We start from the raw sequence: 23208 nt of genomic DNA, 5'->3' as shown, positions 1-23208 counted from the left end.
CCTTTGGAGGTCCCTTCCATCCCAAACCATTCGGTGATTCTATGATTTATACTCTTTGCATGATGTCTTTACGCCCTGTCCCTTTGAGCATTAATATTTCTAAGTACTCCTTCCACTGACATCTCTCCTGGGAGCCAAGGGAACAGCAGTCCTCTCGGGCCCCAGGCCTGGCAGTGCTGGGCAGACCCCAGGCCCTTTGTGCCTCAGTGTCTGCGGTGTTTATACCTTCTCCGCCGGCTGCATTGCAGACCCCCTTCCTCACAGCACCGGCCGTGCTTGCCGCACACTGGGGTCTTCCATCTTCCCATCAGACCCCCTCCCTGCATCCTATTGAATCCGGTACCCCCTCCGCATCCCCTATGGAATTTGTACTCCCCTCTCTTTCCACTGTCCCACTGCATTTGTGTCCCCCTCCCCACGCCACGCTGCGCTTCTCCCCTCAACGCCCCACAGCATTCGCCCCCTCCTGTCCCACTGCAGTTCTACCCCCTCCCCACGCACCCCCTGCCCACCCCCGTGTGCCCCACGCCCTCCCAGGGGATCCCCCCACCCCGTGGCCCCTCAGACCTCGGTCACCCCGGGCCGGGCCGCCCCTCACCTGCCTCCTCCCCGCCCGCGGGCGGCGCGGCCTACTCCTCCCGCCAGGCTGCTTCCCGTCGCTATGGCAACCGCTTCCCGCGCCCCCCCCGGAAGAGCGCCAGCCAATCAGCTCCTACCGGGGAGGGGGGCGGGAAGGCAAAACGGTCGGAGGTTCCGATCTACCTAGCAACCTGCCCGGCTCCTTCTGATTGGCTGGTTCGTTTCGGCAGGGAGAGGGGCGGGGCGCGGCAGGGCGTGACGGCACGAAGGGGCGGGGCGGGGCGCGCGCTGCGGCGGGGTCGGGCGGGAGGAGGCGCGGCCGCTGCCTGCGCCGCCACCTGAGGGGAGAAGCGGGGCCGCAGCGGCGGGACCCCGCGCTGAGGTAACGGCGGGGACCCGGGACCCGGGCGGGGCGGAGGGGGGCGGGATGTGAAGATGGGCAGGGGGTTTCCCTCAGGGATGTCGTTCTTTTGCCTCCGCGGCGGCCGCCTCGCTCGCCAGAGGCAGAGACACCCGCTCCCGGAGACGGCGCTGTGGGGGGCGGCCATGAAGCGTCCTCTGGGCGGGGGGAGTGAGCGGAGCGGAGCGGAGGGTGAAGTCCTAAAGGACAGGGGATGCTGGTCGTGTCCTCCGCTGAACGACATGGAGGTACCGGATCCCCCCCTCTCCCTCAGCAGCGCCTCGGGGCCGGCAGATGCTGGTCCCTGCGTTCCCGCTGCCCCTGTCCCTGCCGGTGCGCTGGTAGGGACATCCCCAGCAGAAGGGGATGCTCATCCCCTCTCTTTCCCATCCCTTTCCCATCGGGGACCCAAGGGGAGGGGGATGCGAGTCCCCCTTTCCCCTCGCAGTGCCCTGGGAGCCCGGGGGAGAGGGGTCTTAGCCCATGTGCACCCTCCCTCCTTTTTCCCTTGCAGCGTTGGATCCAAAGGAAGGGGGACCTGCCGCCTCTCCTTCCCCCAGCAGTGCCCTGGGGACCCGAGGAGGAGGAGATGCCATTCCTCCCTCCACACACACCCACCCCTTTTCTTCTGCAGTGCGTAGGGGACCCAAGAGGCTGCAGGTCCCACGCTTCCCTCCTTTCTCTTGGCAGTGCAGCAGCAGGGACCCAGGAGGAGAGGGATGCTAGCCCCATGCACGCCTCCCTCGCTCTTTTCCCTTTGCACTGCAGCAGGGACCCGAGGGGATGCTAGCTCTATCCACGCACTCTCCTTTTCCTTTTGCAACGCAGTGGGGACCCAGTGGGAATGAGTGTTAGTCTTATGTACCTATATATCCTTCATTTTCCTTTGCAATGCAGCAGGAATCCAAGAGGATGCTAGTCCCGTGTGTGCACTTGTTCCCTTTGCCTTTAAAACACAAGGGGAAATGCTAGTTCAGTCTGCACCCTGCCTCCTCTTCCAGTCTAGGGGATGATGGCTAGCTCCCTCTCCAGTTCCTTTACCTTGCCATGCAATATGAACTCAAATGGAGAGAGATGCTAGACCTGTCCCTCCATCTACATGGAGAATCTAACCAGAAAGGGTTTCTGCCTTTCTGTCGTCCCTGCTGGGAGCGGAGCAGGGACTGTCGTGGTGTTGCTGCGCGGAGGGAGAGGGGAAGAGGAGGTCCTCTGCCTCTTCCTTCATTCTGCCCTGTCGTACAGTGAGGAGGAGCATGGAAGAGTGGGAGAGTGTAGCATGTGCCCTCTTTCCTCCATGGTCTCCTAATGGAATTAGAGGATGTGGGGGATTATAGTGTGGTTCTCCCTTAATACATAACAGAAGTGGAACAGGGGAGTACGGCACTGGAGTTTCTTTCCCACTGACTAATTAAAATGGAGTTGGGAGAATAATGTATTCTCCTTTTGTGCCTTCATGTGGGTGGGAATGGGTTGGGGAAACGCTGCCAGTGCTTGTGTGCAATGTATGAGTTCCTTTCCTTTCTCCGTGATCAGAATTGGGTGGGGAATGACTAAGGTGACATCCTCCTCTTGTCTTCTCACTTGTACAGGAGGAGTCTAGTTTGTTGTTTTATCACCTCATTTCTCTGGGACAGATAACTGTGAATTAATCCGCCTACGTACTTTCTTTCTAAAGTCTGATGAGTTTTTTTCTCATTGCCCCCCTCTCATTGCTCCCTTAGTAACTTTGAAATTTATTTGAAAAAAAAATTCACCTGTGGGAGTCAACCCTTTCATTTCATGTTTTTCACTCTTTATAGTAGTCGTCTATGCATGTCTTAATTTATGCTTTACAGCAGGAATTGGATGGGCTTCTTATGATTATAAATAATGTATAAATCCGTAACCACACTTAACAAACTAGTTGCTTCCTACCCCTTTTGCCCGCAGTTTTTTTTTTTTGCGGTGCCTTGGGGTAGGTGGGTAGGTATCCCCTCCTCCTCTTTTATGCCCAGTGTCATCAAAAGTGTTTTGTTTTGTTTTTATATACATATAAAAATAACCACAAAATTTCATATGTGGAGGCTTAACAAAGAATATACAGAACTGGATCTGTGGTAAGAAACTATCTTGACACTAAAGATTGCTTATTACAGCATTCATCTGTCTACACCAATTAATAGGTCATCTATATGCTTGTTTGCAAAACTTTCGTCTCCTTTCGCAATGATATGGTTGTCTTTATTTTTAATTTCACCTAGATTTTTTTTTTTTTTCCTGTGAAAGGGCACTGGATGACTAGGCTATATAATTTGGCGTTCTTTTCTGGCTCTAGTAAATATATTCTTCATTTCCTTTATGATACTATATAGTACTAAGATCTTGAGCATAAAATGGAAAAGTCCTGAAAGGACACGACGAATTTTTTTTCTGCTTTTTGCACAGTTAGTTAGAACTTTTCGTGGCTTATTGAGTCTAGGTTTTTGCATGTTTTCTTCAGTTTGAGGTTGTGGGGAAGTGAGAAGATCGGTGGATTTGTTTGGAGTCTCTACTTTGAATGTCATTAATATGGTGATTTGTGTGAAGTGTTCTTGGAGTTCTTCCCAAGACTCTAGATCCTGACCTGGATTTACCCAATGTTTGTGCTTCCAACTTTAACACAATACCCAGTGTGAGTGCAGTTCACCTTATGTTGCTTCTGGACCTCTCTTACGAAGCATTATCTACTGATCACTGCTGGAATGGCACCTGAATTACAGGGAGCATGCTAAAAAGTCAATTGCTAATCCATGCTACAAGTTGACTTCACTGAAATTGTTGAATAAAGTCTTTTGGAGTTGGTGGCCAACGTGTTCGGGGAAAAAGAAAAAAATTACTTGAAGCCAGTGTTCTGGAGATGACAACAAACTGAAAAGGCTTCTTTTCCTGAGTTTGGGGAACTATTATTAAAATGTTAAAAGTAGGAGTTGTTTTTTTCTGTCTAAAACTTGTAATCTTCTGGTCAGGATGTGAGAATATGCAGACACCTTTAGGGTTAAGTAATGCTGCCTGGAAGATGGGATAGTTCAGGTCTTTGGTTTTTTTGAGAGGTGCCAAATTCCAAAAAAATAAGTCTGAGAAATGGCTTCCTTAGATCCAAAGGGCATAGCTTTTCAAGGCCATATGAACTTGAAATGGGACTAAAATCAGGTGTGGTTAGATGCAGCACGTCTTAAATATTGTGGCTAATTTTGATCTTTTAAAGTCAGTGTGTTGACTGCTCTTCACAGCGACATTTGCTTATTTCAGAATATAAGCAAGACGCTGTGATTTGAGCTGTGTTGGTTGGTTCTACCACCTAACTTAAGGGGTAGATAGTTCTCTTTTCTGCTTTTTTTTGGTCATGTTTTATTTTTCCTAGGTTTGGAACAGTTTTACTGTTTGTGGTCTTTTCTTTATGTACTTCAGTGCTGCTTCAGACGTGGATTCCCAATCAGTAGCTGTGAGGGAGTAAGCAGCCTCTGAAAGCAAGTTGTCAGTGAACGTAATTTAGCGTGGTTATGTTTAGCATCTTGGTCTTTTTCCTATTTGCCTGTTTGTTTTTACCAGCCGGGCTTACACAGCTACAGCGAAAAACATTGCCTCACATGATCTTAGAGAAGCACAGAATTGTTTAGGTTGGAAGGAACCTCTCAAGATTATCTAGTCCAACCCGCAAAGTATATGAGGGTTTAAAGAGGGATATGGTATTTAATTTTTCTGACCAGAAGATGGGCCTATGTAAACAAAAGTGTGCATGCATAACTTTTTTGATCAGCTGATACCAGCAGAAGTCTAGTAATTAACTCTTTCGTATCTCTCGCTAAGTTTGCATTAGGGAGAAAGGAAAAACTTTTTCCCTCTCTGACATGTAGAATTTATTTCCCTTCCTGAACGTCTAAGCAAAAACTTTACTCTCTCCAGATTGGAAGTCTGTTCAAATTTGTCATTGCCTACTCTTGGGAATATTGATTGAGTACTTGGGGTTTTCTGGTTCAAACAGAATTTCTAAATTTCTCTTACCTTTTTTAATCATATTTTTTTAATAGCGGTTGGTTAGAGACAGAATTTTGCAAATTTCATTGCTGTAAGACAAAATTGTTTTCAGAAAAGGGCCTCTCTGTACTCTTATGGCTCTGTCAACTTTTTCCATGCTTCAGCCTCCAATTTCCGAGTTTGTTTCTCCAGTCGATGAGCACGATATGCTGAGTCCCTGTTCTGCTTGTTCCACTCCAGCCCCTTAGTGCTGAGAAAATGCAGATCCAGCCCTGGGGAATGACTGCTGTTTAAATTGGCTCTATAGGTAGAGTGGAACTGGCAGAACAACCATACATTTGCAGTTTCCATCTTCGAGAGCGTGGGGAGAAAGGGGTGGTCAAAGAATGCTGTCTTCTGGCTTATCCTTAGCTGTAATGATGGTTTGCAGAGAGCAAGATATGAGATGTGTGCAAGTAAAATGGGTTAGAGACAACAAAAAAGCTGTTTACAACTGGACTAAAATTATATATTTGAAGACAGGTAGCCAAACCATGACTGTAGCTTGTTGGGCAGAACAGTAGTCTTCAGTACTGCAAGTTGGGACTTGTGTATTGGTGGTGGTGACTGTTTTGTTTTTGTTTTATAATTATTCAGCAGAAGTTACGAGGCCATGCAACTAAAGAGATACTATCGCTGTGAATGTACCAGTGGAGATGCTGAGTCATAAATAGCTTGGTTTCAGTGTGGTCAACAATTGTAATGCTCACATGGTTAAATTTAAAGTGTGGGGTTTTCTAAAAATATTTTCTTCCTAGTAAGTGCATTCCCCCTTTTCACCATCCTTCTTGGTTAGGGTTTTACAGCACACCGGCTTTTTTTCCACCAGAAACAGTCTGAAACCAGGATTAAAACTTGTCAGGGGACCCTCTAGTCTTGCACGTGAGAACTTGAAGCAATTTGTCTGCCAGGCTATTTAGAGCTAAAATATTTTCATCAATTACAAGGCTTTTTACTGTATTCTGTTTGTTGTGTTTTTTATTCTAGGTTACCTAACAAAAGAAGAATATAACTCGACTGCTGTTCTGTAACGATGGGGTCAACTGTGTGGGAATGTGGTTAACCATTTTAATACCTTAACCTAGTACATGCTATATAATACTGAGAAGAGAAAAGAAAAGGCAAGATTTCTCACACGTCTGCCTCAAATACATCCTCTTCTGGACTGAGCTAAGAATGTTGTATACAAAGAGCATTCCAGTTTTGAAGAACCTTAAACAAGGACTGAAATATCGCCGTTGAAGTGAAATCTGAGGGTACATGAGGAGTTGAAAGAGCTTTCTGACTGGGCTCACTAACTGGCCCCATTCCCAGTGTGGAAGGATGGCTATTAGCTGGATGTTCTGTTACCTTTGGCTCTTGGATGTTTTGGTGGGGCACACAAGAGGGCACAGTTTATTTTCCTGTGAGCCCATCATCTTGCGGATGTGCCAGGATCTGCCTTACAATACCACCTTTATGCCTAATCTTCTGAATCATTATGACCAGCAAACGGCAGCATTAGCAATGGAGGTAAGACTATTTTTTTTCAGCAATATGTATGGTTTTGGCCTTTAGTTGACAAATAATTGGTGACAGAATCCAGGAAGATATTTATATTAGAAATAAAAATGAAAAAACCAAGATAATTAATAACTTAAATATAAAGACAAATACCACTTGCATAAGATGTATTGTAATATACACTAAAATATTCTATGACTACAAAATTTGCCTAATTTAGTATAACTGAGTGTGAAATACTCTGGATGGGTTTGTATGTTAGCCTGTTACTTTAAATATTTAGACAGATCAAGAATGCATATTTTGAATGGTCTGTCACTTAACTAAATGCCAGAAAAATAGCATCCTGAACAACGAATAGAAGATTTTTAGTTCTGAAGACTGTGTTGTTTGGTGGCTTTGTAATATTTGGCCTTTTGTTACTCATGTAAAATTTGATGTGAAGAAAATGAGAACAGTAGGACGTACTATGAAAAGAATGGAAATTCCTCATTTATTAGTACGGCTTTTCTCAGCTGCAAGAAAGTCTGTTGTCTTGCAGACAATTTAGTTAACCTGTTTCTGTTCTATATCCAGGCGGACAAGCTTTTCTTTGTTATAATGGTACTTATTACTGTTCCCGTTATCCCCCAAAACTTTCTTTGGACTTATACATAATAATTTTCTCCTTTTAAAAAAACCCCAACATATTTCCACTGATATTTGTCTAAGCTTTCTTTGGAGAACTTTCCTGATGGGGCTTCAACCACACGCTTAGTCTCTTTTTATCTATAGTCTAGTTTATACAAGACTTTTAAGTTCCCTTCAGTCTGTTCTCTATCCTGCTGCCCTGCCTAAGGAGTTTCCTTACTTGGTATTCTGTGATATGACTAAAATTGATGGAAATTCAGAATATTAGGCAAGTGTCACTGTCAGCCTGTTCAAATTTTCATGAGAGATTTGTGCAGATCAGGTTTATTTATATTTTTGAAGTGCTTGGGAACCCTTGCTGATAGATATGCTGTGGTGTATACTGAGAACAGAAAGAGTAATCATGTGTTTTCATCTTCAAATGCTCTTCCTGACAATACAGAAACTTAATTCAATTGTTTTTGTTAAATAATATAAAGCCAAGGCTTTGTATAGTCTTTCTATGGAAGAGTAGTGAACCAGACTTGACAGATGTTTTACTGTAAGAAGAAAATGGAGATTCTTACCCTTAGAATCATAGAATCATAGACTCGTTAAGGTTGGAAAAGACCCTTAAGATCATCGAGTCCAACCGTTAACCCAGCACTGCCAAGTCCATCTATACCTTGTCCTCGAGCACCACATCTATCCGTTCTTTAAATACCTCCAGGGATGGAGACTCAACCACTTCCCTGGGCAGCCTGTAAATTTGGGCAGCCTTACATTTGCTTTGTTTGAGAACTATGGACGTGCATTTCAATGGCTCATTTGGATGTGGGTAGGGATTCCAATTATACTAAATACATAGCAACAGGAATGAATTTTATTTTAGAATTGGTTCTGGTAAGTTCTGAGGACCTTTGAAGATCTAACTGTAAGGAGGAAAAATGAAGCCGAAGCACGTAAGCAAGTTTAGTAGGATAACGGTGTGAACAACTAGGTGTGTACAAGCTGTTTATTTCGTCTTTGGAAGGTGGAACTTAAGATATTAAAGTAATCAATAAAACCAGCTGGATTGAAGACTTTGGGGACTTGGCTTGCAGAGGCGTGGAGATGGTGGGTTTTGTTTTTGGTGGGTGGCTGGAGAAGTAGATGGTCACCTCTTGGAGTGGAAGTAGATTATCAGTGGAAGGCTTTTGGGATCTGTGCTGTTCAGTATTTTCTGAAGTGATCTAGAACGGAAGGTTAGCAGTAAGATGAGAAAGCCTATTGATACTGTTGTGAGTAACTTAAAACTAAGGTCAAACCAGAATGAAGAACTGTAAAGATTTTGCGATTACGTTTGAGATACGTTGAGCCATAAAATTGTTGAGGAAATTCAAACTGATAAATATGTATGTGTTGGGGGGAATAATATTCTTCAGCTCAGTGGTGGTGATCAGCTTATTTCATTGGACTTATGATGGTTTGGTCTATTGAAATATGAGTTGAAAGCTTGACTGAGTAGTAAGAGAGCCAAAAGGAAAATCAGACGTGGAATAATTAGGAAAGGGATAAAGACCAGACATTACAGGGGTGTTATACGGTGGCTCACAGGTAGCTGGAGTGTCGTGTGAAATTCTGAGCTGTCTCAAAAAATGTGTGAAAGAGGTGGTTCTTCAAATAGCTGGTAGTAGAGCTGTGAAACTCTTAGTGCTGTGGATGCCGAAAGTTTGAGGAGACTGGACCAGAACTTGGAAGATAGCGCCAATGAGGGTGGCTAGGTGGAAAAAAACCACTTTGGGCTCTTCCTCTCGGCAGAAAATTGTCACAGGCTGGGAGAGCGTTTAGGGAATGTAAGATATGTCCTGCTAACGGTCCGGTTTGCCAGGCATTCTGTATCTGCTAATGGCAAGAGGGGGTACTATTTAGGGAAGGGATGCAAGCCTCTTGTCTCTGGGCTGTTCCTCTGGTGCTTCCCCAGTATCCACAGTCCCTGAATTATGGATGTTAGAGGGTACCTCCCTGCCTGTTCCCTTTAGTATCATTTAATGGGTCTATTGTCAATTAATTTCTCTAAATTATTCTATGAATACAGTACTGTCAGCCAGGTCACTAGCCACCATGTGAAGAAGTGCTTATTCTCTAACCTATTTTAAACCAGTTTCCTGCTAGTTTCATTTAATACCCTTTTCTTCCAGTATTGTGCAATATTGTGTTGCAGTTAAATCCTCTGTTACACTTGTGATTTTGGAAGCCTCGGTTTTATCCCCTAGGTTTTTCCTCTCCAAATTGAAGTGTTCCAGCTGCTTGGGCTTTCTTCTTGCAATTCAGCTGCTTCATTCCTGTAATAATTTTAGTTACCTTTCTCTGTCCCTTTTCCTAGCCTTGTCCTTGCTGAGGTGTGAGGATGAGAATGGCACACCACTCCAGCTGTGGGCACATGAGGGATTTATTTACAAATAAAATCACGCTTTTTGCTGCTAATAGCTTCCTACTAATGGCCAACATTATGTTCATTTTTCTGGCTTTTGTTACACGTTAAGCCAATGATTTCAGAGAACTGTCAAAAATATCACTTTCACTAACAGTCTATGGCCACTGTTGGAAGCAGAGCAGTAATTATATGGACCCTCAGTCTGAGCCAGAATAACTGGTGTAATAGTTCTTATCTTCATCAAATAGCTTTCTGCTACAGAGAGAGAAACAGCTGAGAAGTGAATGCTGCTCAACTTAATAGCATAAATTACCTTGCATGAAACACTGTGTTGCTGCAATTCATATACTAGCTCGATGCCAAAGCCATTCTTAAACTTAGCATGGGTGCGTTGGTGTTGTGGGTGTATATAGTACTCCCTTCTGCCAATATAATTAGCATATAGGCCAGTGGTTTCAGTCTGGGAATGGACTATGGGCTGCTTCTGAGTGCTTCCTGAAAAATGGTGAAGGCTGTGCAAGGAAACAAGGCTATTGTCAAGCTTAAATTCACGCCTGTGCCTCCATGGCAGAGTTTTTTTTTTTTAGTGGTTTGAACAGGAAAAAAAGAATGAAAAGCCGCAGGTCTTTTTCCACATTATATTTCCACTCCTTGTATTAGCCTAGATTGCCCCTTAAATCTGCACTAAGCAAGAAGGAAGTTTTTATTAGTTGGCTTTTTGGGCATTATTTAATGCTGCAGTCAAATGGATGGAGCACTCAAATTCTGAACTGAATGAAGTCTATTAAAACTTGCATTGTGACTTTTTCTGGTAACCACCTCTCATCTCCAAGCCCTGCCTACTTGCTGCGAGCATAAAATAATATAGCAGCAGAATCAGTGGGATTCATCTTGTGTATTGGGGGAGGGGGGGTGCCTTGTTATTCTCACAGTTTTTCACTACCACTTTTTCACAACAGTTCCTCATAAAACCCCTAAGAAAAATTCAGCTTGCTTGTACTGAAAGAGTACAATACAAGAAAGAGTGAATGTGAAGCAAAAAAGAGAACTACTACAGCTGTTGTCTCACCATCAATAAATTCAGCGTGCTTCGCTTCCCATAGCATAGATTGCTTCACTGAAGAAACTGTTTAAAAACTCATTTATTGTTATTTCTTGAAAACACAAAAAATCAGGAAGTTGCCTTTTTGAGACTTCATGTTAACATGATTCCTTCATAATTATAATAAAAGCTAATAAGTCATGTCATCAGTGTTGTTATGTTGCAGCAATATTGGTATTAACCATCTTGATTAAACAAAGAAAAATAGAATATTACATCAGGAGTCCCTCTTAGTGTGTACTGCTCCATGCGGTAATCAGTTCCTATACCTTTATTTGCTCCTAGGAAAGATAATGCCTTACGCTTTCTGCTGTGCTACATCAGCAAGGCCTGCTTTAATCCCGAAAGGCTGAAGGGAGAGCTTTCTGCATGCAAGGGCCTGGAGCATTATTTTATCCCCAAGCATCTCTAAAGGGGCTTCCTCCTTTTGGTGGAGGACAAACACCAGCTGCACCGGTCCAACCCCCATTAATATCTACTTGGCTATAGCGGAGACTAAACGGAGAGTAATTTTACATCTGCTTCTTTCTAGAAGGAGTAATGCCGGTTAATATAGACTAACGCACTGGTCATGATAGAGGATGGAGATAGGAGATGATGGACGTAACGGGCAGGTATTTTTCGGAGCCCTGTGGCCAGGCTGAGCTGTCCAGGCCGGAGCGGAGCTGGGAGCTGTCCTGCCCTGCAGTACTGCACAGCGGCCGCCACTGCGCACATCGCAGGCCTCGCATTTCCTGACCCTGCGGGGTCATTCTTCTTATCTGCTCCGTGCTGTCGTGTGAAACGTATTGTAAGGTATTTTTAAAATTTTCTATAATCTGCTAACACGTTGTTTTTTTACAATAGCCATCTAGCATCATCTGTCTCAGCTATGCTGTTGAATCTTCCCTCTAAATACGTTCATGATGATAGCGTGACCTTGAGATGATGTTGCGCTGCGCTGCTGCCACAGTTCTGCCGTGTTACGTAGATGTGTGCTGAATGAGGCAGTGACAACGCAGAAGTTAAATTACCCCTATCCCCCTGAGGGATCTGACCTTGTTTACCCATCTCTTGGATTATTATTGCCACAAAGAAATATTCCTTTGGCCTTGAAGGATTTGCTTATGCGTAAGACTAGCAAGCAGCGTTTCTTTTATCTGCCTTAATGCAATTCTTGTAGACAAATATTTTAATCAGAAAACATGTAACTTGGTAGCCTCTTGGAGCCTGCGAGCATGCTACTAAAGCTTTTGTTGCTGATGAAGGGAAGTGGTTTAATATGATGATTGCCAGCCTTGTTGCAGTTAAATATACTGCCAGCACTTCCTTCTCCTTACCCTGATTTTTATGGGACCTCACAAATGATACTCGGGGTCAAAGAGGCTTTAAAGGATGGGAACCAGACATAGTTGAGGGCTAAATGGGTCCCTCTGGGGGAACGCAGGAGCATTGTCCTTTGGGATTATACCGGAGGTATCATTGCTCCAGAAATGAGATGATACAGTCACCATGTGGGCAGAGGAGATAACATGCTATTCCTTTGCACTCTCTCACGACTTCCATTCCCATTTTGCATATCAAAAAAGAGCAGCAGTGGGGACTTACGGATGCACCGTAGCTAGTGTGTAGGTGGGGGATGCAAAGGGGGAAATAAAGAAATAATGATTTGGTTTTTGCAGTGTGAGCAAGGTAGCTGAAAGGGGAGAGGAGTGATGTTGACTCCCATGCTCCTACTCCATCAGCATGGCAGAGTTCACCAGCTGGGGGTCATAGGGTTAATATAAACAAACTATCCAGTCGTGGAGTTTTGAATATTTAGAAGCAGAGCTAGTGAATAGTTAATGGACTCTGTCACAAAATGTGCAACTACAGATGTGAAGACACCTGATTTTTCATACCCTATTTCGAATTTAGTGGTTTCTTGGTTCTGCTGATTCCTGCAGAGGATAATGCCATTGACCTGCCGCAGAGCAGACCCCGTGTTGCAAAATTTGCGTACCCTTGCTATTTCTGTGTATACAGCACAGTTTCTTTTTTGTGGCAATATATTTCTTTTCTTTTTCTCCTTCCAGCAGTGATCTTTGGAGTCTAGTCCATTTTTTTTGTCTTTTAAGTGGAAAAGAACCAGAGTATACTTAAAAATGACATCAACAGAAGACATAGCTATATTTATTCCCATCCTGGTCTTAGTATGTGAGATAGGAGTTAGGTATCTTTCCATTACAGGTAGGTCAAGTATTAAGTGGCTCATTTTAATGATGTTTCTCAAATAGCTTTTCTGTCAGGCATACATTACTACTGATTTCAGATAATCAGGGTTTGGACTCAACATGGAATATTGTCTCTTAATTCTTGATTTGCATAAGGGCCAGGGAGAAATGTGCAGAATTCACTGGTCTTGGCTGATGTGATTGTGATTCCTGCCTTCCCTGGAGCGGGGAGGTAGTATTGCCCCATTCTTCCTCCTATTTCTGAGTGATTTTTTTGGATACAAGTGGGAAACATCTTTCTTTCTCACTGATCAGCAACGATGGGGAGAATGTAGGGTGGAAAATCCTTAACTTCTTCCCCCCTTAATTCCATCTTTATTCCTTTCAGTCCCCCATCTTCTCTTGCCTTGCCTGTGCACTATACCCTCCTAAATCTCAGCATTTTTCCCTGGCTTTCTGTATTCTTCAGTTCTGCATCCAAAACTCATAGGAGTATAAGAATATAAAGCTAATGGAAAAGTAGGATTTAATCAGCTGGTGTTTTGTAAGCACCCTGATCTTAGACACTAATTTGCATTGTGGTGGGTTGACCCTGGCTGGACGCCAGATGCCCACTAAAGCCGCTCTGTCGCTCCCCTCCTCAGCTGGCCATGGGAGAGAAAATATAACGAAAGGCTCGTGGGTCAAGATAAGGGCAGGGAGAGATCATTCACTGGTTAACGTCATGAGCAAAACAGACTTGACTTGGGGAAATTAGTTTAATTTATTACCCATCCAATCAGAGTAAGGTAATGAGAAAATAAAAACTAAATCTTAAAGCAACTTCCTCCCCAGGGGAGGGCTCCTCACACTCTGCCCCTGCTCCAGTGTGGGGTCCCTCCCATGGCAGACCGTCCTCCACGAACTTCTTCAATGTGAGTCCTTCCCACAGGCTGCAGTCCTTCACGAACTGCTCCAGCATGGGTCCCTCCCACGGGGTGCAGTCCTTCAGGAACGGACTGCTCCCACATGGGTCCCCTGCGGGGTCACCAGTCCTGCCAGCAAACCTGCTCCAGCCTGGGTTCCTCTCTCCAGGCCACATGTCCTGCCAGGAGCCTGCTCCAGCGCGGGCTTCCCATGGGGTCTCAGCCTCCTTCGGGCACCCCCCTGCTCCGGCGTGGGGTCCTCCATGGGCTGCAGGGCACAGCCTGCCTCACCACGGTCTTCACCACAGCTGCAGGGGAATCTCTGCTCCGGCGCCTGGAGCACCTCCTCCCCTCCTTCTTCACTGGCCTTGGTGTCTGCAGGGCTGCTCCTCTCACATATTCTCACTCCTCTCTCCAACTGCAAATGCACAGGGTTGGTTTTTCCCCCCCCTTCTTAAATACGTTATCCCAGAGGCGCTACCACTGTTGCTGATGGGCTCGGCCTTGGCCAGCGGCGGGTCCGTCTTGGAGCCGGCTGGTGTGGGCCCTATTGGTCATGGGGGAAGCTTCTAGCAGCTTCTCACAGAAGCCACCCCTGTAGCCCCCCGCTACCAAAATGCTACCAAAACCTTGCCATGCAAACCCAGTACAGCAGTAAGGATTAATTTTCTCTTTAGTGTGTAAGATTATGATGCCTATGGAACAATGGAACTGTACATGATCATAAGAATGCAAGCTGTGCACCAGCCGATTAAAGCCTACTCTTTCATTAACTTTTAACTCTTATTCCAACTCTGAATTTTTACCTTAGAAGTAGCCACGTAAAGATATAGATTGTTTTAGTGTTAAACCAGAATGTCTCAAGGCTACAATTGCAAAGATGATTCTGCAGAGTACAGGCAGAGCGAAGGAGTTCCTACTAACGTACTGCTTAGAAGTTCTGGCTTTAGGAATACCTGAGGCTTGTCTGTTTGAAATGCATCAGCTTGTGGTTTCAGTCTTGACCTGTAAAGGCCATGAGTGTTGTGCAGAGGTGAAATCCTGCGTGGGTAAGGACAATTTGGGAAGGCCTAGACCTGTTACATCCCCCAGTAGATCCATACAAAAATTAGCACGATCTGAGAGTGTTGTAAAATGAGGCTTCTGAGGAAGCTGTTTCTTGAGATAATCATTTGCATTCAGATAAAGCAACTACTTTGAAGTTGGTAGAGGCTTAAATAAGGAAGAAAAGGAAAGAGCATTGTCTTTGGCTAGAAATCTTTGGAGGCAGTTAACCCCAACAGGGTAATGTCCAGGAATAGATGCACAGGCGATGGACTTTTCGGCTGCTGTTGCATGCAGTGTTTTGTGTTTGGGAGGGAATTGCAATTCTGACAATCGGACCGTCAATACGGACTTACTGAGGAAGTTGTTTGTCAGTGCGGAGGTACCCACATCCACGACAGCAAACCGAATGGATTTGTGGACCTAGATCCCACCTGAGCCTGTGGCCCATCCTAGTCCAACAGTCAAAGGGAATATAAACTGTAACCGGCATTTTAAGGTGGAATGGATGCTTGTTTAATGTGAGCAATCACAATGGTGAGGCTCTGATTTTTTCCTCCAGGGGCCACGTCATTGCACTTCAAGAAGCCAGATAAAGGTGTTATAGTGCTATGCTGTACAGGGCGGCATGAGAGAGTAGAGTGCTAGAGATGCTTCTTTCTAAAACGAATACAAAGAACACAAGGGTTAAAACTTCTGCGTGTAGATCGTCAGTGCTCAAATAGTAGAGCTAGACAGCAGGTGTTAGAAACCCTTACTTTCTTGTGCCTGGCTAACAGATGTTCTCCAGAGAATAATTTCGGAAATACTGTTTTCTAGTCTTTTATGTTTATTAATGAGAACAAGATGCCATGTGAATATGTTCAAAATGCAGACTAGTAGTGAGAGACAAAATGAAGAGAAGTAGGGGTTTGGGTTGTTTTGTTTTTTGGTTTTTTTTTTTGTTAAATCGATAAACTACTGCTCGCACATTGAAGATGAACTCTGTCACCATGTTCATATTTTCTTGAATAAAAGATTAATTCTGAATGATGATTCAAGTGGAAATATGGAAACGAAGTTTAGCCTTAATAGTTTAGTGCAAGCATATGAAAAAAACATTAGTTTTATGTAATGGTTCAGTTTAAAGTGAATGATCTACATCTTAATCAACATCTATTCACAGTGGGCTTGTTTTCAGGGTCATGAAGGCAGACGGCTCTGCATTGTGGCTAATGCTGTAGCATCTGGTGGAGGCTTAAAGAGGAATTATTAGGAAAGGTGGAACACACATGAATTTATTTTGAGTAGTTAAATGCCAATGTGCTGTATAGTCAGTTGTAGTTTTATATCTGCAAGCGTCAACTCGGAACCAAAAGTGTTGTGCTGGAGCATTAAAGGAATATTGGTCTTACTATTTACCATTCCTCTTACCTAACACAAGCATATGGACATTTGTTCCTATCTTTGTATGTTTTTTTTCTCTACCTTAATCAAAATCAGCCAGTTGATTCTCTTAGATGCAGCTGCTGTGGCACAAAAAACATGTTTATATTGTTTATTGTGTCCTGTAGTAGTACAGGTTAGTATTTGTTACAGGGACTAGACTTAGCCTTGTATCTAGTAGTATGTGTAACTTGGAGGATATGGTTCTCCTGTATACTGCAATAGCTACCTTGTATTCTGCACATACACACATTAAATTCTGTCCCTCCTAAGGCAGGGATCTAGCATGTCCGCTATAGAACCGAGTCACCACTTCTGTTGAGTCCGAGTCACTAGCAGGACCTTTCTCTTTCACTAGCAAGACTTTTCTCTTCCCCCTTTACACTCTTCTGATACTAAGATTATTTTGATATCTCAGTTATAACTTGTAAGCTGACTCTACAAGCTTGGGGAGGAGCAGCTGGGAGCTGCCTGGTGGAAAAGGGCCTGGGGGTGCTGGTTGACAGCCACTGAACATGAGCCAGCAGTGTGCCCAGGTGGCCAAGAGGGCCAATGGCATCCTGGCTTGGATCAGGCATAGCATGGCCAGCAGGAGCAGGGCAGGGATCGTCCCCCTGTGCTGGGCACTGGTGAGGCCGCCCCTCGAATGCTGTGCTCAGCGCTGGGCCCCTCACCCCAAGGCGGCCATGGAGGGGCTGGAGCGTGGGCAGAGCAGGGCAGCGAGGCTGGGGCAGGGGCTGGAGCCCAAGGCTGGGGAGGAGCGGCTGGGGGAGCTGGGGGTGCTCAGCCTGGAGAAGAGGAGGCTGAGGGGAGCCCTCATCGCTCTCTGCAACTGCCTGAAAGGAGGCTGGAGCTGGGGGAGGTCGGTCTCTTCTCCCCAGGAACAAGCAATGGGACGAGAGGGAACGGCCTCAAGCTGCGCCAGGGCAGGGTTAGGTTGGATACTAGGAAAAACTTCTTCCCCCAAAGGGCTGTCAGGCCCTGGCCCAGGCTGCCCAGGGCAGGGGCTGAGTCCCCATCCCTGGGGGTATTTAAAAGCCGGGGAGTTGTGGTGCTGAGGGACATGGTTTAGTGGTGGGCTTGGCAGTGCTGGGTTAACGGTTGGACTTGATGATCTTAAGAGTCTTTTCCAACCTAAATGATTCCATGATTCTGTCATGGGTTGGAAGCTCTCTAGTTTACTGTCCTTTTGCCTTGCCATTCTTTCGGAACATGTTTTTTGTGCAAAAAGTTGGCAGTGATGTAAATAATGGTGGACTACTTAAAAGTTGTGTGGCTTGGCTAGGATGTCCTTTTTATTTTGCTGGTCACTTAGAAGTGGTGGTTTTTTCCTTGCTTTCTCTGGTGTGTGATGGTTGTTCCAATTATAGGATAGTCGGATTCAAAAAGAGAGCCACAGCAGACTGACAAGGCAAGCACATAAGTACGAAATAGCAACTTAAGCACCAAGGAGCAGTTGTCGTAAGTTTTACCATTTGTATTGCTTTTATGGCTGCAGTTTTCTTCTTTGTTTTGGGAAACATTTGTGGTGATTTTAGAGAAAGTTAGGATGGCCTTTAAGAATTTGAATCGTTTTTCTATCCATGGGATGTTCCTGTGTGGCTGTGAAGATATTGCATTGTGTGATACGAGAAGAAGAATTCAGCAAAGCATGTTTTTAACGTTCAAAGGACAAATCTTCTTAAATTCCCATGTGCCTCATTTGGGTACTGCCGCCTTACTCCCCGTTTTGTAACCTGGTCATTAAGAGACGCAAACGCATGAGGGTTTTCCAACTTTCTGGAGGAAACTGAGCCAGTGTTTGTCCTACATCTAGGACCAAACTGGTACTGAAGGTGTGGGCTACAAAATATCCCTAATGGTCGAGGAACCCAGTGCTCTTGAACCGAGTTCATTACTCAATCTCGCAACGCCTTGGACCTGCAAACGAATAACATTTTAATAAAATATGCTTTTAAAGAATATATTTGGTGTGAGAGACAGTCTAGTGGAAATGAAATTGAGGAGGAGAGGGATAAATGTAAGACCCTCAGAACAGCGATACAGCGTCAGAGCAGAGATCTGTTTAGCCTGGTCCTCTGTCCCCCGATGGTGGCCCACGCTGGGTGCTGTATGGAGCAGACGAACAGGGCAGGCATGTAACATACACGTACCCAGGCTCTTCTTCCATGTTCTGCAATTTGTGGCTTGGAAATGATCATAGAGTCATAGAATCGTTAAGGTTAAGATCATCGAGTCCAACCGTTAACCTATCACTGCCAAGTCCATCTATACCATGTCCTTGAGCACCACGTCTATCCATCCTTTAAATACCTCCAGGGATGGAGACTCAACCCCTGCCCTGGGCAGCCTGTTCCAATGCTTGACCACCCTTTCGGTGAAGAAGTTTTTCCTAATATCCAACCCAAACCTCCCCTGGCACAGCTTGAGGCAGTTCCCTCTCGTCCCATCGCTTGTTCCTGGGGAGAAGAGACCGACCCCCCCCGGCTCCAGCCTCCTTTCAGGCAGTTGCAGAGAGCGATGAGGGCTCCCCTCAGCCTCCTCTTCTCCAGGCTGAGCACCCCCAGCTCCCTCAGCCACTCTTCATAAGACTTGTGCTCCAGACCCTTCTCCAACTTCGTTGCCCTGCTCTGCCCACGCTCCAGCCCCTCCATGTCCTTCTTGTAGTGAGGGGCCCAACACTGAACACAGTACTCGAGGGGCGGCCTCACCAGTGCCCAGTACAGGGGCACTATCACCTCCCTGCTCCTGCTGGCCACGCTATGCCTGATCCAAGCCAGGATGCCACTGGCCCTCTTGGCCACCTGGGCACACTGCTGGCTCATGTTCAGGTGGCTGTCAACCAACACCCCCAGGTCCTTTCCCGCCGGACAGCTATGATGTCTTGCATTAGTAACCTTGGATGTATTGTTCTACAAATTTACCAGTTTTCTTCCTGAACTCATACGTTCTTGTAGCATCCACGCAAATCAGTGGCCGAGAGTTACGTAAGTTAAAGGTGTCATGTGAAGAATTTGCTGTTGTTGGGTTTTTTCCTCGTCAAACAAACCACCTACTGTCTTTATGTTCCCTATTTTTTGTGCTGAAGATACAGTGAACAATTGGACCATATTTTTCCTTTATGTATCATTTGTGATTTTATAGGGCTGTTTCATGCCTCATCCTCCTGCTGTCTCTTTTACGAGGTACAAGAATAAAAGTACGCCATATCTATATTTTTATGTAGTATGTGAATGCGATGCCATGTTAATATACTGTATGTAAATCTGCTGTCAGATTGCTCTTGCAGTAACAATAACGACTAGACTATCTTCCACATTTTGCAGAACTGTTAGTGTAAACTGCCTCGGCGTGCTTGAAGCCATAGCTCAATAGTGGTCTTCCTGAAGCTGTGTTGTTTCCAGGTATCTGTGAGGCATTTAGAAAACATCTTCAGAGTCCATCAGAGTCAAAGGGGAGTATTCAGCATCTTTTCAGGAGAACATTAGGTACTTGTGTCAAATTTGAGGATCGGATCTACCCAGTTTCTCTGCGGTCTCATATCAATTAATTTGATGTTATTACATGGACTTAAAACTAGCACGATACTCGGTCCATAAAGTATTATTTGAATTATTTTCATTTGCAAGCCTTTTTTTCACTGCAGGTCCTAGCGGTGTGTTTTTAACGCCGCCTTTCCCGTTTGGTTTCCCATCTTGTGAATCTGGCCCCGATGCCCCCCTCGCCGCCCCTGCCCCGCAGAGTCGGTTCCTACGGTTACCCCCCCTCGGTGGGGTGACAAAGGTTGGCATCTTGATTTTCCCGAGCCAAATTCTGCCCTTTGACTCTCTCCCCTTTTCACACCCCTTGCCAAGCTTGGCCTCTTGCTCTGCTCGGAGCCTCCTCGGCGAGGGGGTTCCCATGGAAACGAGGAAGGAAATTTGAAAAGAGGAGAGAACAGAAGCACAAAGGGCTGGTTAATTTGAATTTGAACAAGGCAGGAAAGCTCCTTGTAGTTCATCTTTGTGTGGTGTAGAAACCTGAAATTTATCTTTTAAAAGTTGCTTTCAATTTGTAAACTTGTTTATATTCCCTGTTTCTTGATTTATAGAACAAAAGTTGTCATGTTTGTGGCAGCGAGCAAGGAGAAACATCTTTCTTTTAAAATTCAATGAGAGAATTCTGGTCAGCCATTCATTTAGCTTTTTTCCCCTCAGAGGTCCAAAAGCATCATTCATGTTTTTAATATTTTTCTCCAAAAACTTACATGTATTACATTTTTTTTCCCTTCGTAATGATTCAGTCGTACTGTCAATTATCTAACATCTGTGCATCCTTTTTTGTGGAGGTGTGGATGAATATATGCCATTCAGAATCAGCAGACCCAGTAGGTGAATCCCTGCTCATGCGTATTCCTTCTGGTTTCTTATTGTACATTTTTAGCATTGTCGTCTCATCTGGGCAGGTGCAATATGGAAATGTAAGTGCAGAGAAGAATGTGGTAACAAAGTTTGGTCTTGGATTTCAGGTTTGATGCTTACTGTCAATAATATAGGCACATTTTTGTTTTCTTGAAGTGTTTTATCATGTGATTGTAAGTGCCTTTGAGACACTTTAGCTGCATATTTTACAAATGTGTTAAATAATTAAAGTTTGATATGAATTTCTTAAAGAACAACGAAGTTACTTTGTCTTCAGGTTTTCCACAGTAGCTTTGTGAATGACAAATAGTCTCTTCTTACAGAAAAATAGTCTTTACCTTATGTAGAAGGAATATCATTTAAATGGTTTGATTTGAAAATTTGTCCTCCAGTTGCACTCTTATGAAATCTTGTGGGTAAAATACTGAAAAATCTCAGACCCTGAAGAGTACACAGACATTTTCCTTAGTCTTACTTTGCAGCTACAGGAAAATTATTCCTGTTATTCAGAATAACCTTCATTAAGTGGCATCACAAAAAGGCGACATAATTCTGCAGATCCGTCCGTTACTTTTTTCTGACACAACAGGAGGCAGTTGCTTTTGTCTGGAAATAGTAAGCTTCCAGGCTTTTAAAATTTAGGCTTTGGTTCCCCTCCCACTTTGTGCTAGTTGCTATTAGTAGCCTGGGTCACGGAGGGGACTCAAGACAGGGGCGTTGAATTGAAGCCAGGACTGTAAAAGATCTGCGGCTTGCCGTTCTCCTACAGTGGTAGCCGATTCCTCTGACATAACCTGTTGTACCCATCAGAGAGGAGCCGGTGTGATGGATTAAAGGACACATTTTTGATCTCTGGATGTTAGTCCTCATCCGTGAGGTGGGAGGCAGTGGGAGCCGAGTACGAGTGAAATCAGCACAGAGCTATTGAGCAGAACTCATCATGAAACATTAACAAATGCACGTACGTACACTCCTATTCACTAACCTCTCCCCATCCTGCTGCTTTTGAGGTTTAGGAGACAAAGGGAGCTGGAAAGCCAGCTCTGCCCTGTGAGCTTCCTGTGGTTCTTCAGAGCAGAAACGCCCTCGGACCGGTCTCCTGCGGTCTGCCAGGTGAGCCCTGCTGTGGCTAACCAAACGGGGCTTATCACAGCAGGCTTCCGGCTCTTTTTGCCTTCCCTACCTTATAGCCCCACACCTGGTCTTTGCTCAGTTGCATTTTCCAGCCTTTTAGACACAGATATATAAAAGGGATTTTGCAGCGTTGGGCAATTATTCAAAGAGACAATCGATGGGAAAACACACTTACCCCCTCTTGTCTCTTGCATCACCCTCAAATGCTTACATCTCCAAGCAATTTAATGCAGTCTTTCCTATTTATCTCACCTGCTCTTTCATAGTTTGATCCCACTGATTCCATTCTCTGTCGATTCCCCCGTTGCAAAGACCCCTGCAGTGTATTCCATGCAGAACCTGACACACAGAGTACGTTTACAGTGCTTGTGAGTGGCACTTACTGTTTGAGATAGCTTTTGAAGAGGTACTTCTTCCACAGCACCCATAGATATTTGCTTTTCTTTATTCTCTTTATTTAACTGGAAAAGAATTTGGGCCCATCATCTTGTGTAGGGGCCTCTCGTAGTAGTTGTATAATCTTTTTTTCTTCTCTTGTTTCCTTCCATCCGTATCCCCTCTCCTCCCACTGTCTTGTTAATCCCGTTATTGTGTTAGGTCTTGTCCTACTTGTCTAGAGCGTTTCAAAGACATGCAGGAGACACCGTGGGAGCAATTTTTCCCAAAAGTACGTTAGTGATACAGAAAAGAGCTAGGCACAAACTTCTGTCCTCAGCAGGGAGAAACTTCTGGACCTTTGAGGGCAAAATATTATTTGATTTATTTTGAAAGAAGCAAGCACGCTTTTAGGGTGCCGCAGAAACAAATAAGCAGAGGCACTGTGGGAATTCCCGTCAAATATTTATCTGGTAAATTATTAACTTGTAGGGAAGAAAAATCAACTTCAGGAGCTGGTTTTATTCTGAATTCGATAGTTTTGGTGAGGCTTTCAGAATTGGTCATTCAGATGCTTGTGAGATGGGTAACAGCTTTCTGTCCAGTGGAAAAGTGTTGTACAATTGCAATTATTTTTTTTAATTCTCTTTCCCTTTCCTCCCCTGTAGAGTTCATCCGTGACCTCATTAACTGGCACTAAATGGAAGGGATAGTATCCCCTGATGAATCTTAAATTTTAATTTACAGCTGCTGTGTTTGGACATGTTTTTTAAAAACGGTTAATTACTAAAATTGAAGTCACCAACTAAATATCTTAAAGCTTCTATTTTGAGCAGAAATGAATTTTCATTGAATACGTTGGAGCAAATTGAGATTTTTCTCAGTCTGAACTTTGCTGTTCTCTGTTACTGTCTGATGAAGTAGAGAGGCCCAATTAGTGACCCTCTTGTAATTCTGTAGTTAGGTAAAAGAAATATATTTTGGGAAGGACAATCTCTTTTAAAAGTTAAAAAAGCCATCCTAGTATGTGGAGTCACTGTTTGGTCAGAATGTGTGGACTCACTGTAGAATTATAATAATGAAAGAAAAATC

The 23208-nt window shown here is 44.5% G+C and overlaps 2 protein-coding genes across 3 annotated transcripts in view; one reads left to right on the top strand and one right to left on the bottom strand.

Moving 5' to 3' along the window:
• Positions 1-678, bottom strand: part of FBXO16 (F-box protein 16) — a 41592-nt gene extending 40914 nt beyond the window's left edge. Inside the window, exon 1 of one of the 2 annotated variants that reach the window (XM_087775826.1) lies at positions 599-678. The gene's annotated coding sequence lies outside the window, so the exon portion shown is untranslated. The remainder of the gene's footprint in view (positions 1-598) is intronic. The other variant, XM_087775827.1, reaches the window with a different exon arrangement.
• A 194-nt stretch (positions 679-872) lies between these two features.
• Positions 873-23208, top strand: part of FZD3 (frizzled class receptor 3) — a 62644-nt gene continuing 40308 nt past the window's right edge. The window contains exons 1-2 of the mRNA XM_087776639.1: positions 873-961; positions 5999-6523. Coding sequence (XP_087632765.1) covers positions 6335-6523 — 189 coding nt within the window. The 5' untranslated portion in view covers positions 873-961; positions 5999-6334. The remainder of the gene's footprint in view (positions 962-5998; positions 6524-23208) is intronic.

This window comes from Nipponia nippon, unplaced genomic scaffold, assembly GCF_047370975.1.
Source record: "Nipponia nippon isolate SJK-2023a ecotype South Korea unplaced genomic scaffold, ASM4737097v1 scaffold_4, whole genome shotgun sequence".
Classification (NCBI taxonomy): domain Eukaryota; kingdom Metazoa; phylum Chordata; class Aves; order Pelecaniformes; family Threskiornithidae; genus Nipponia; species Nipponia nippon.
The sequence above is the reverse complement of the archived record's forward strand: the minus strand, read 5'-3'. Positions and strand labels throughout refer to the sequence as shown.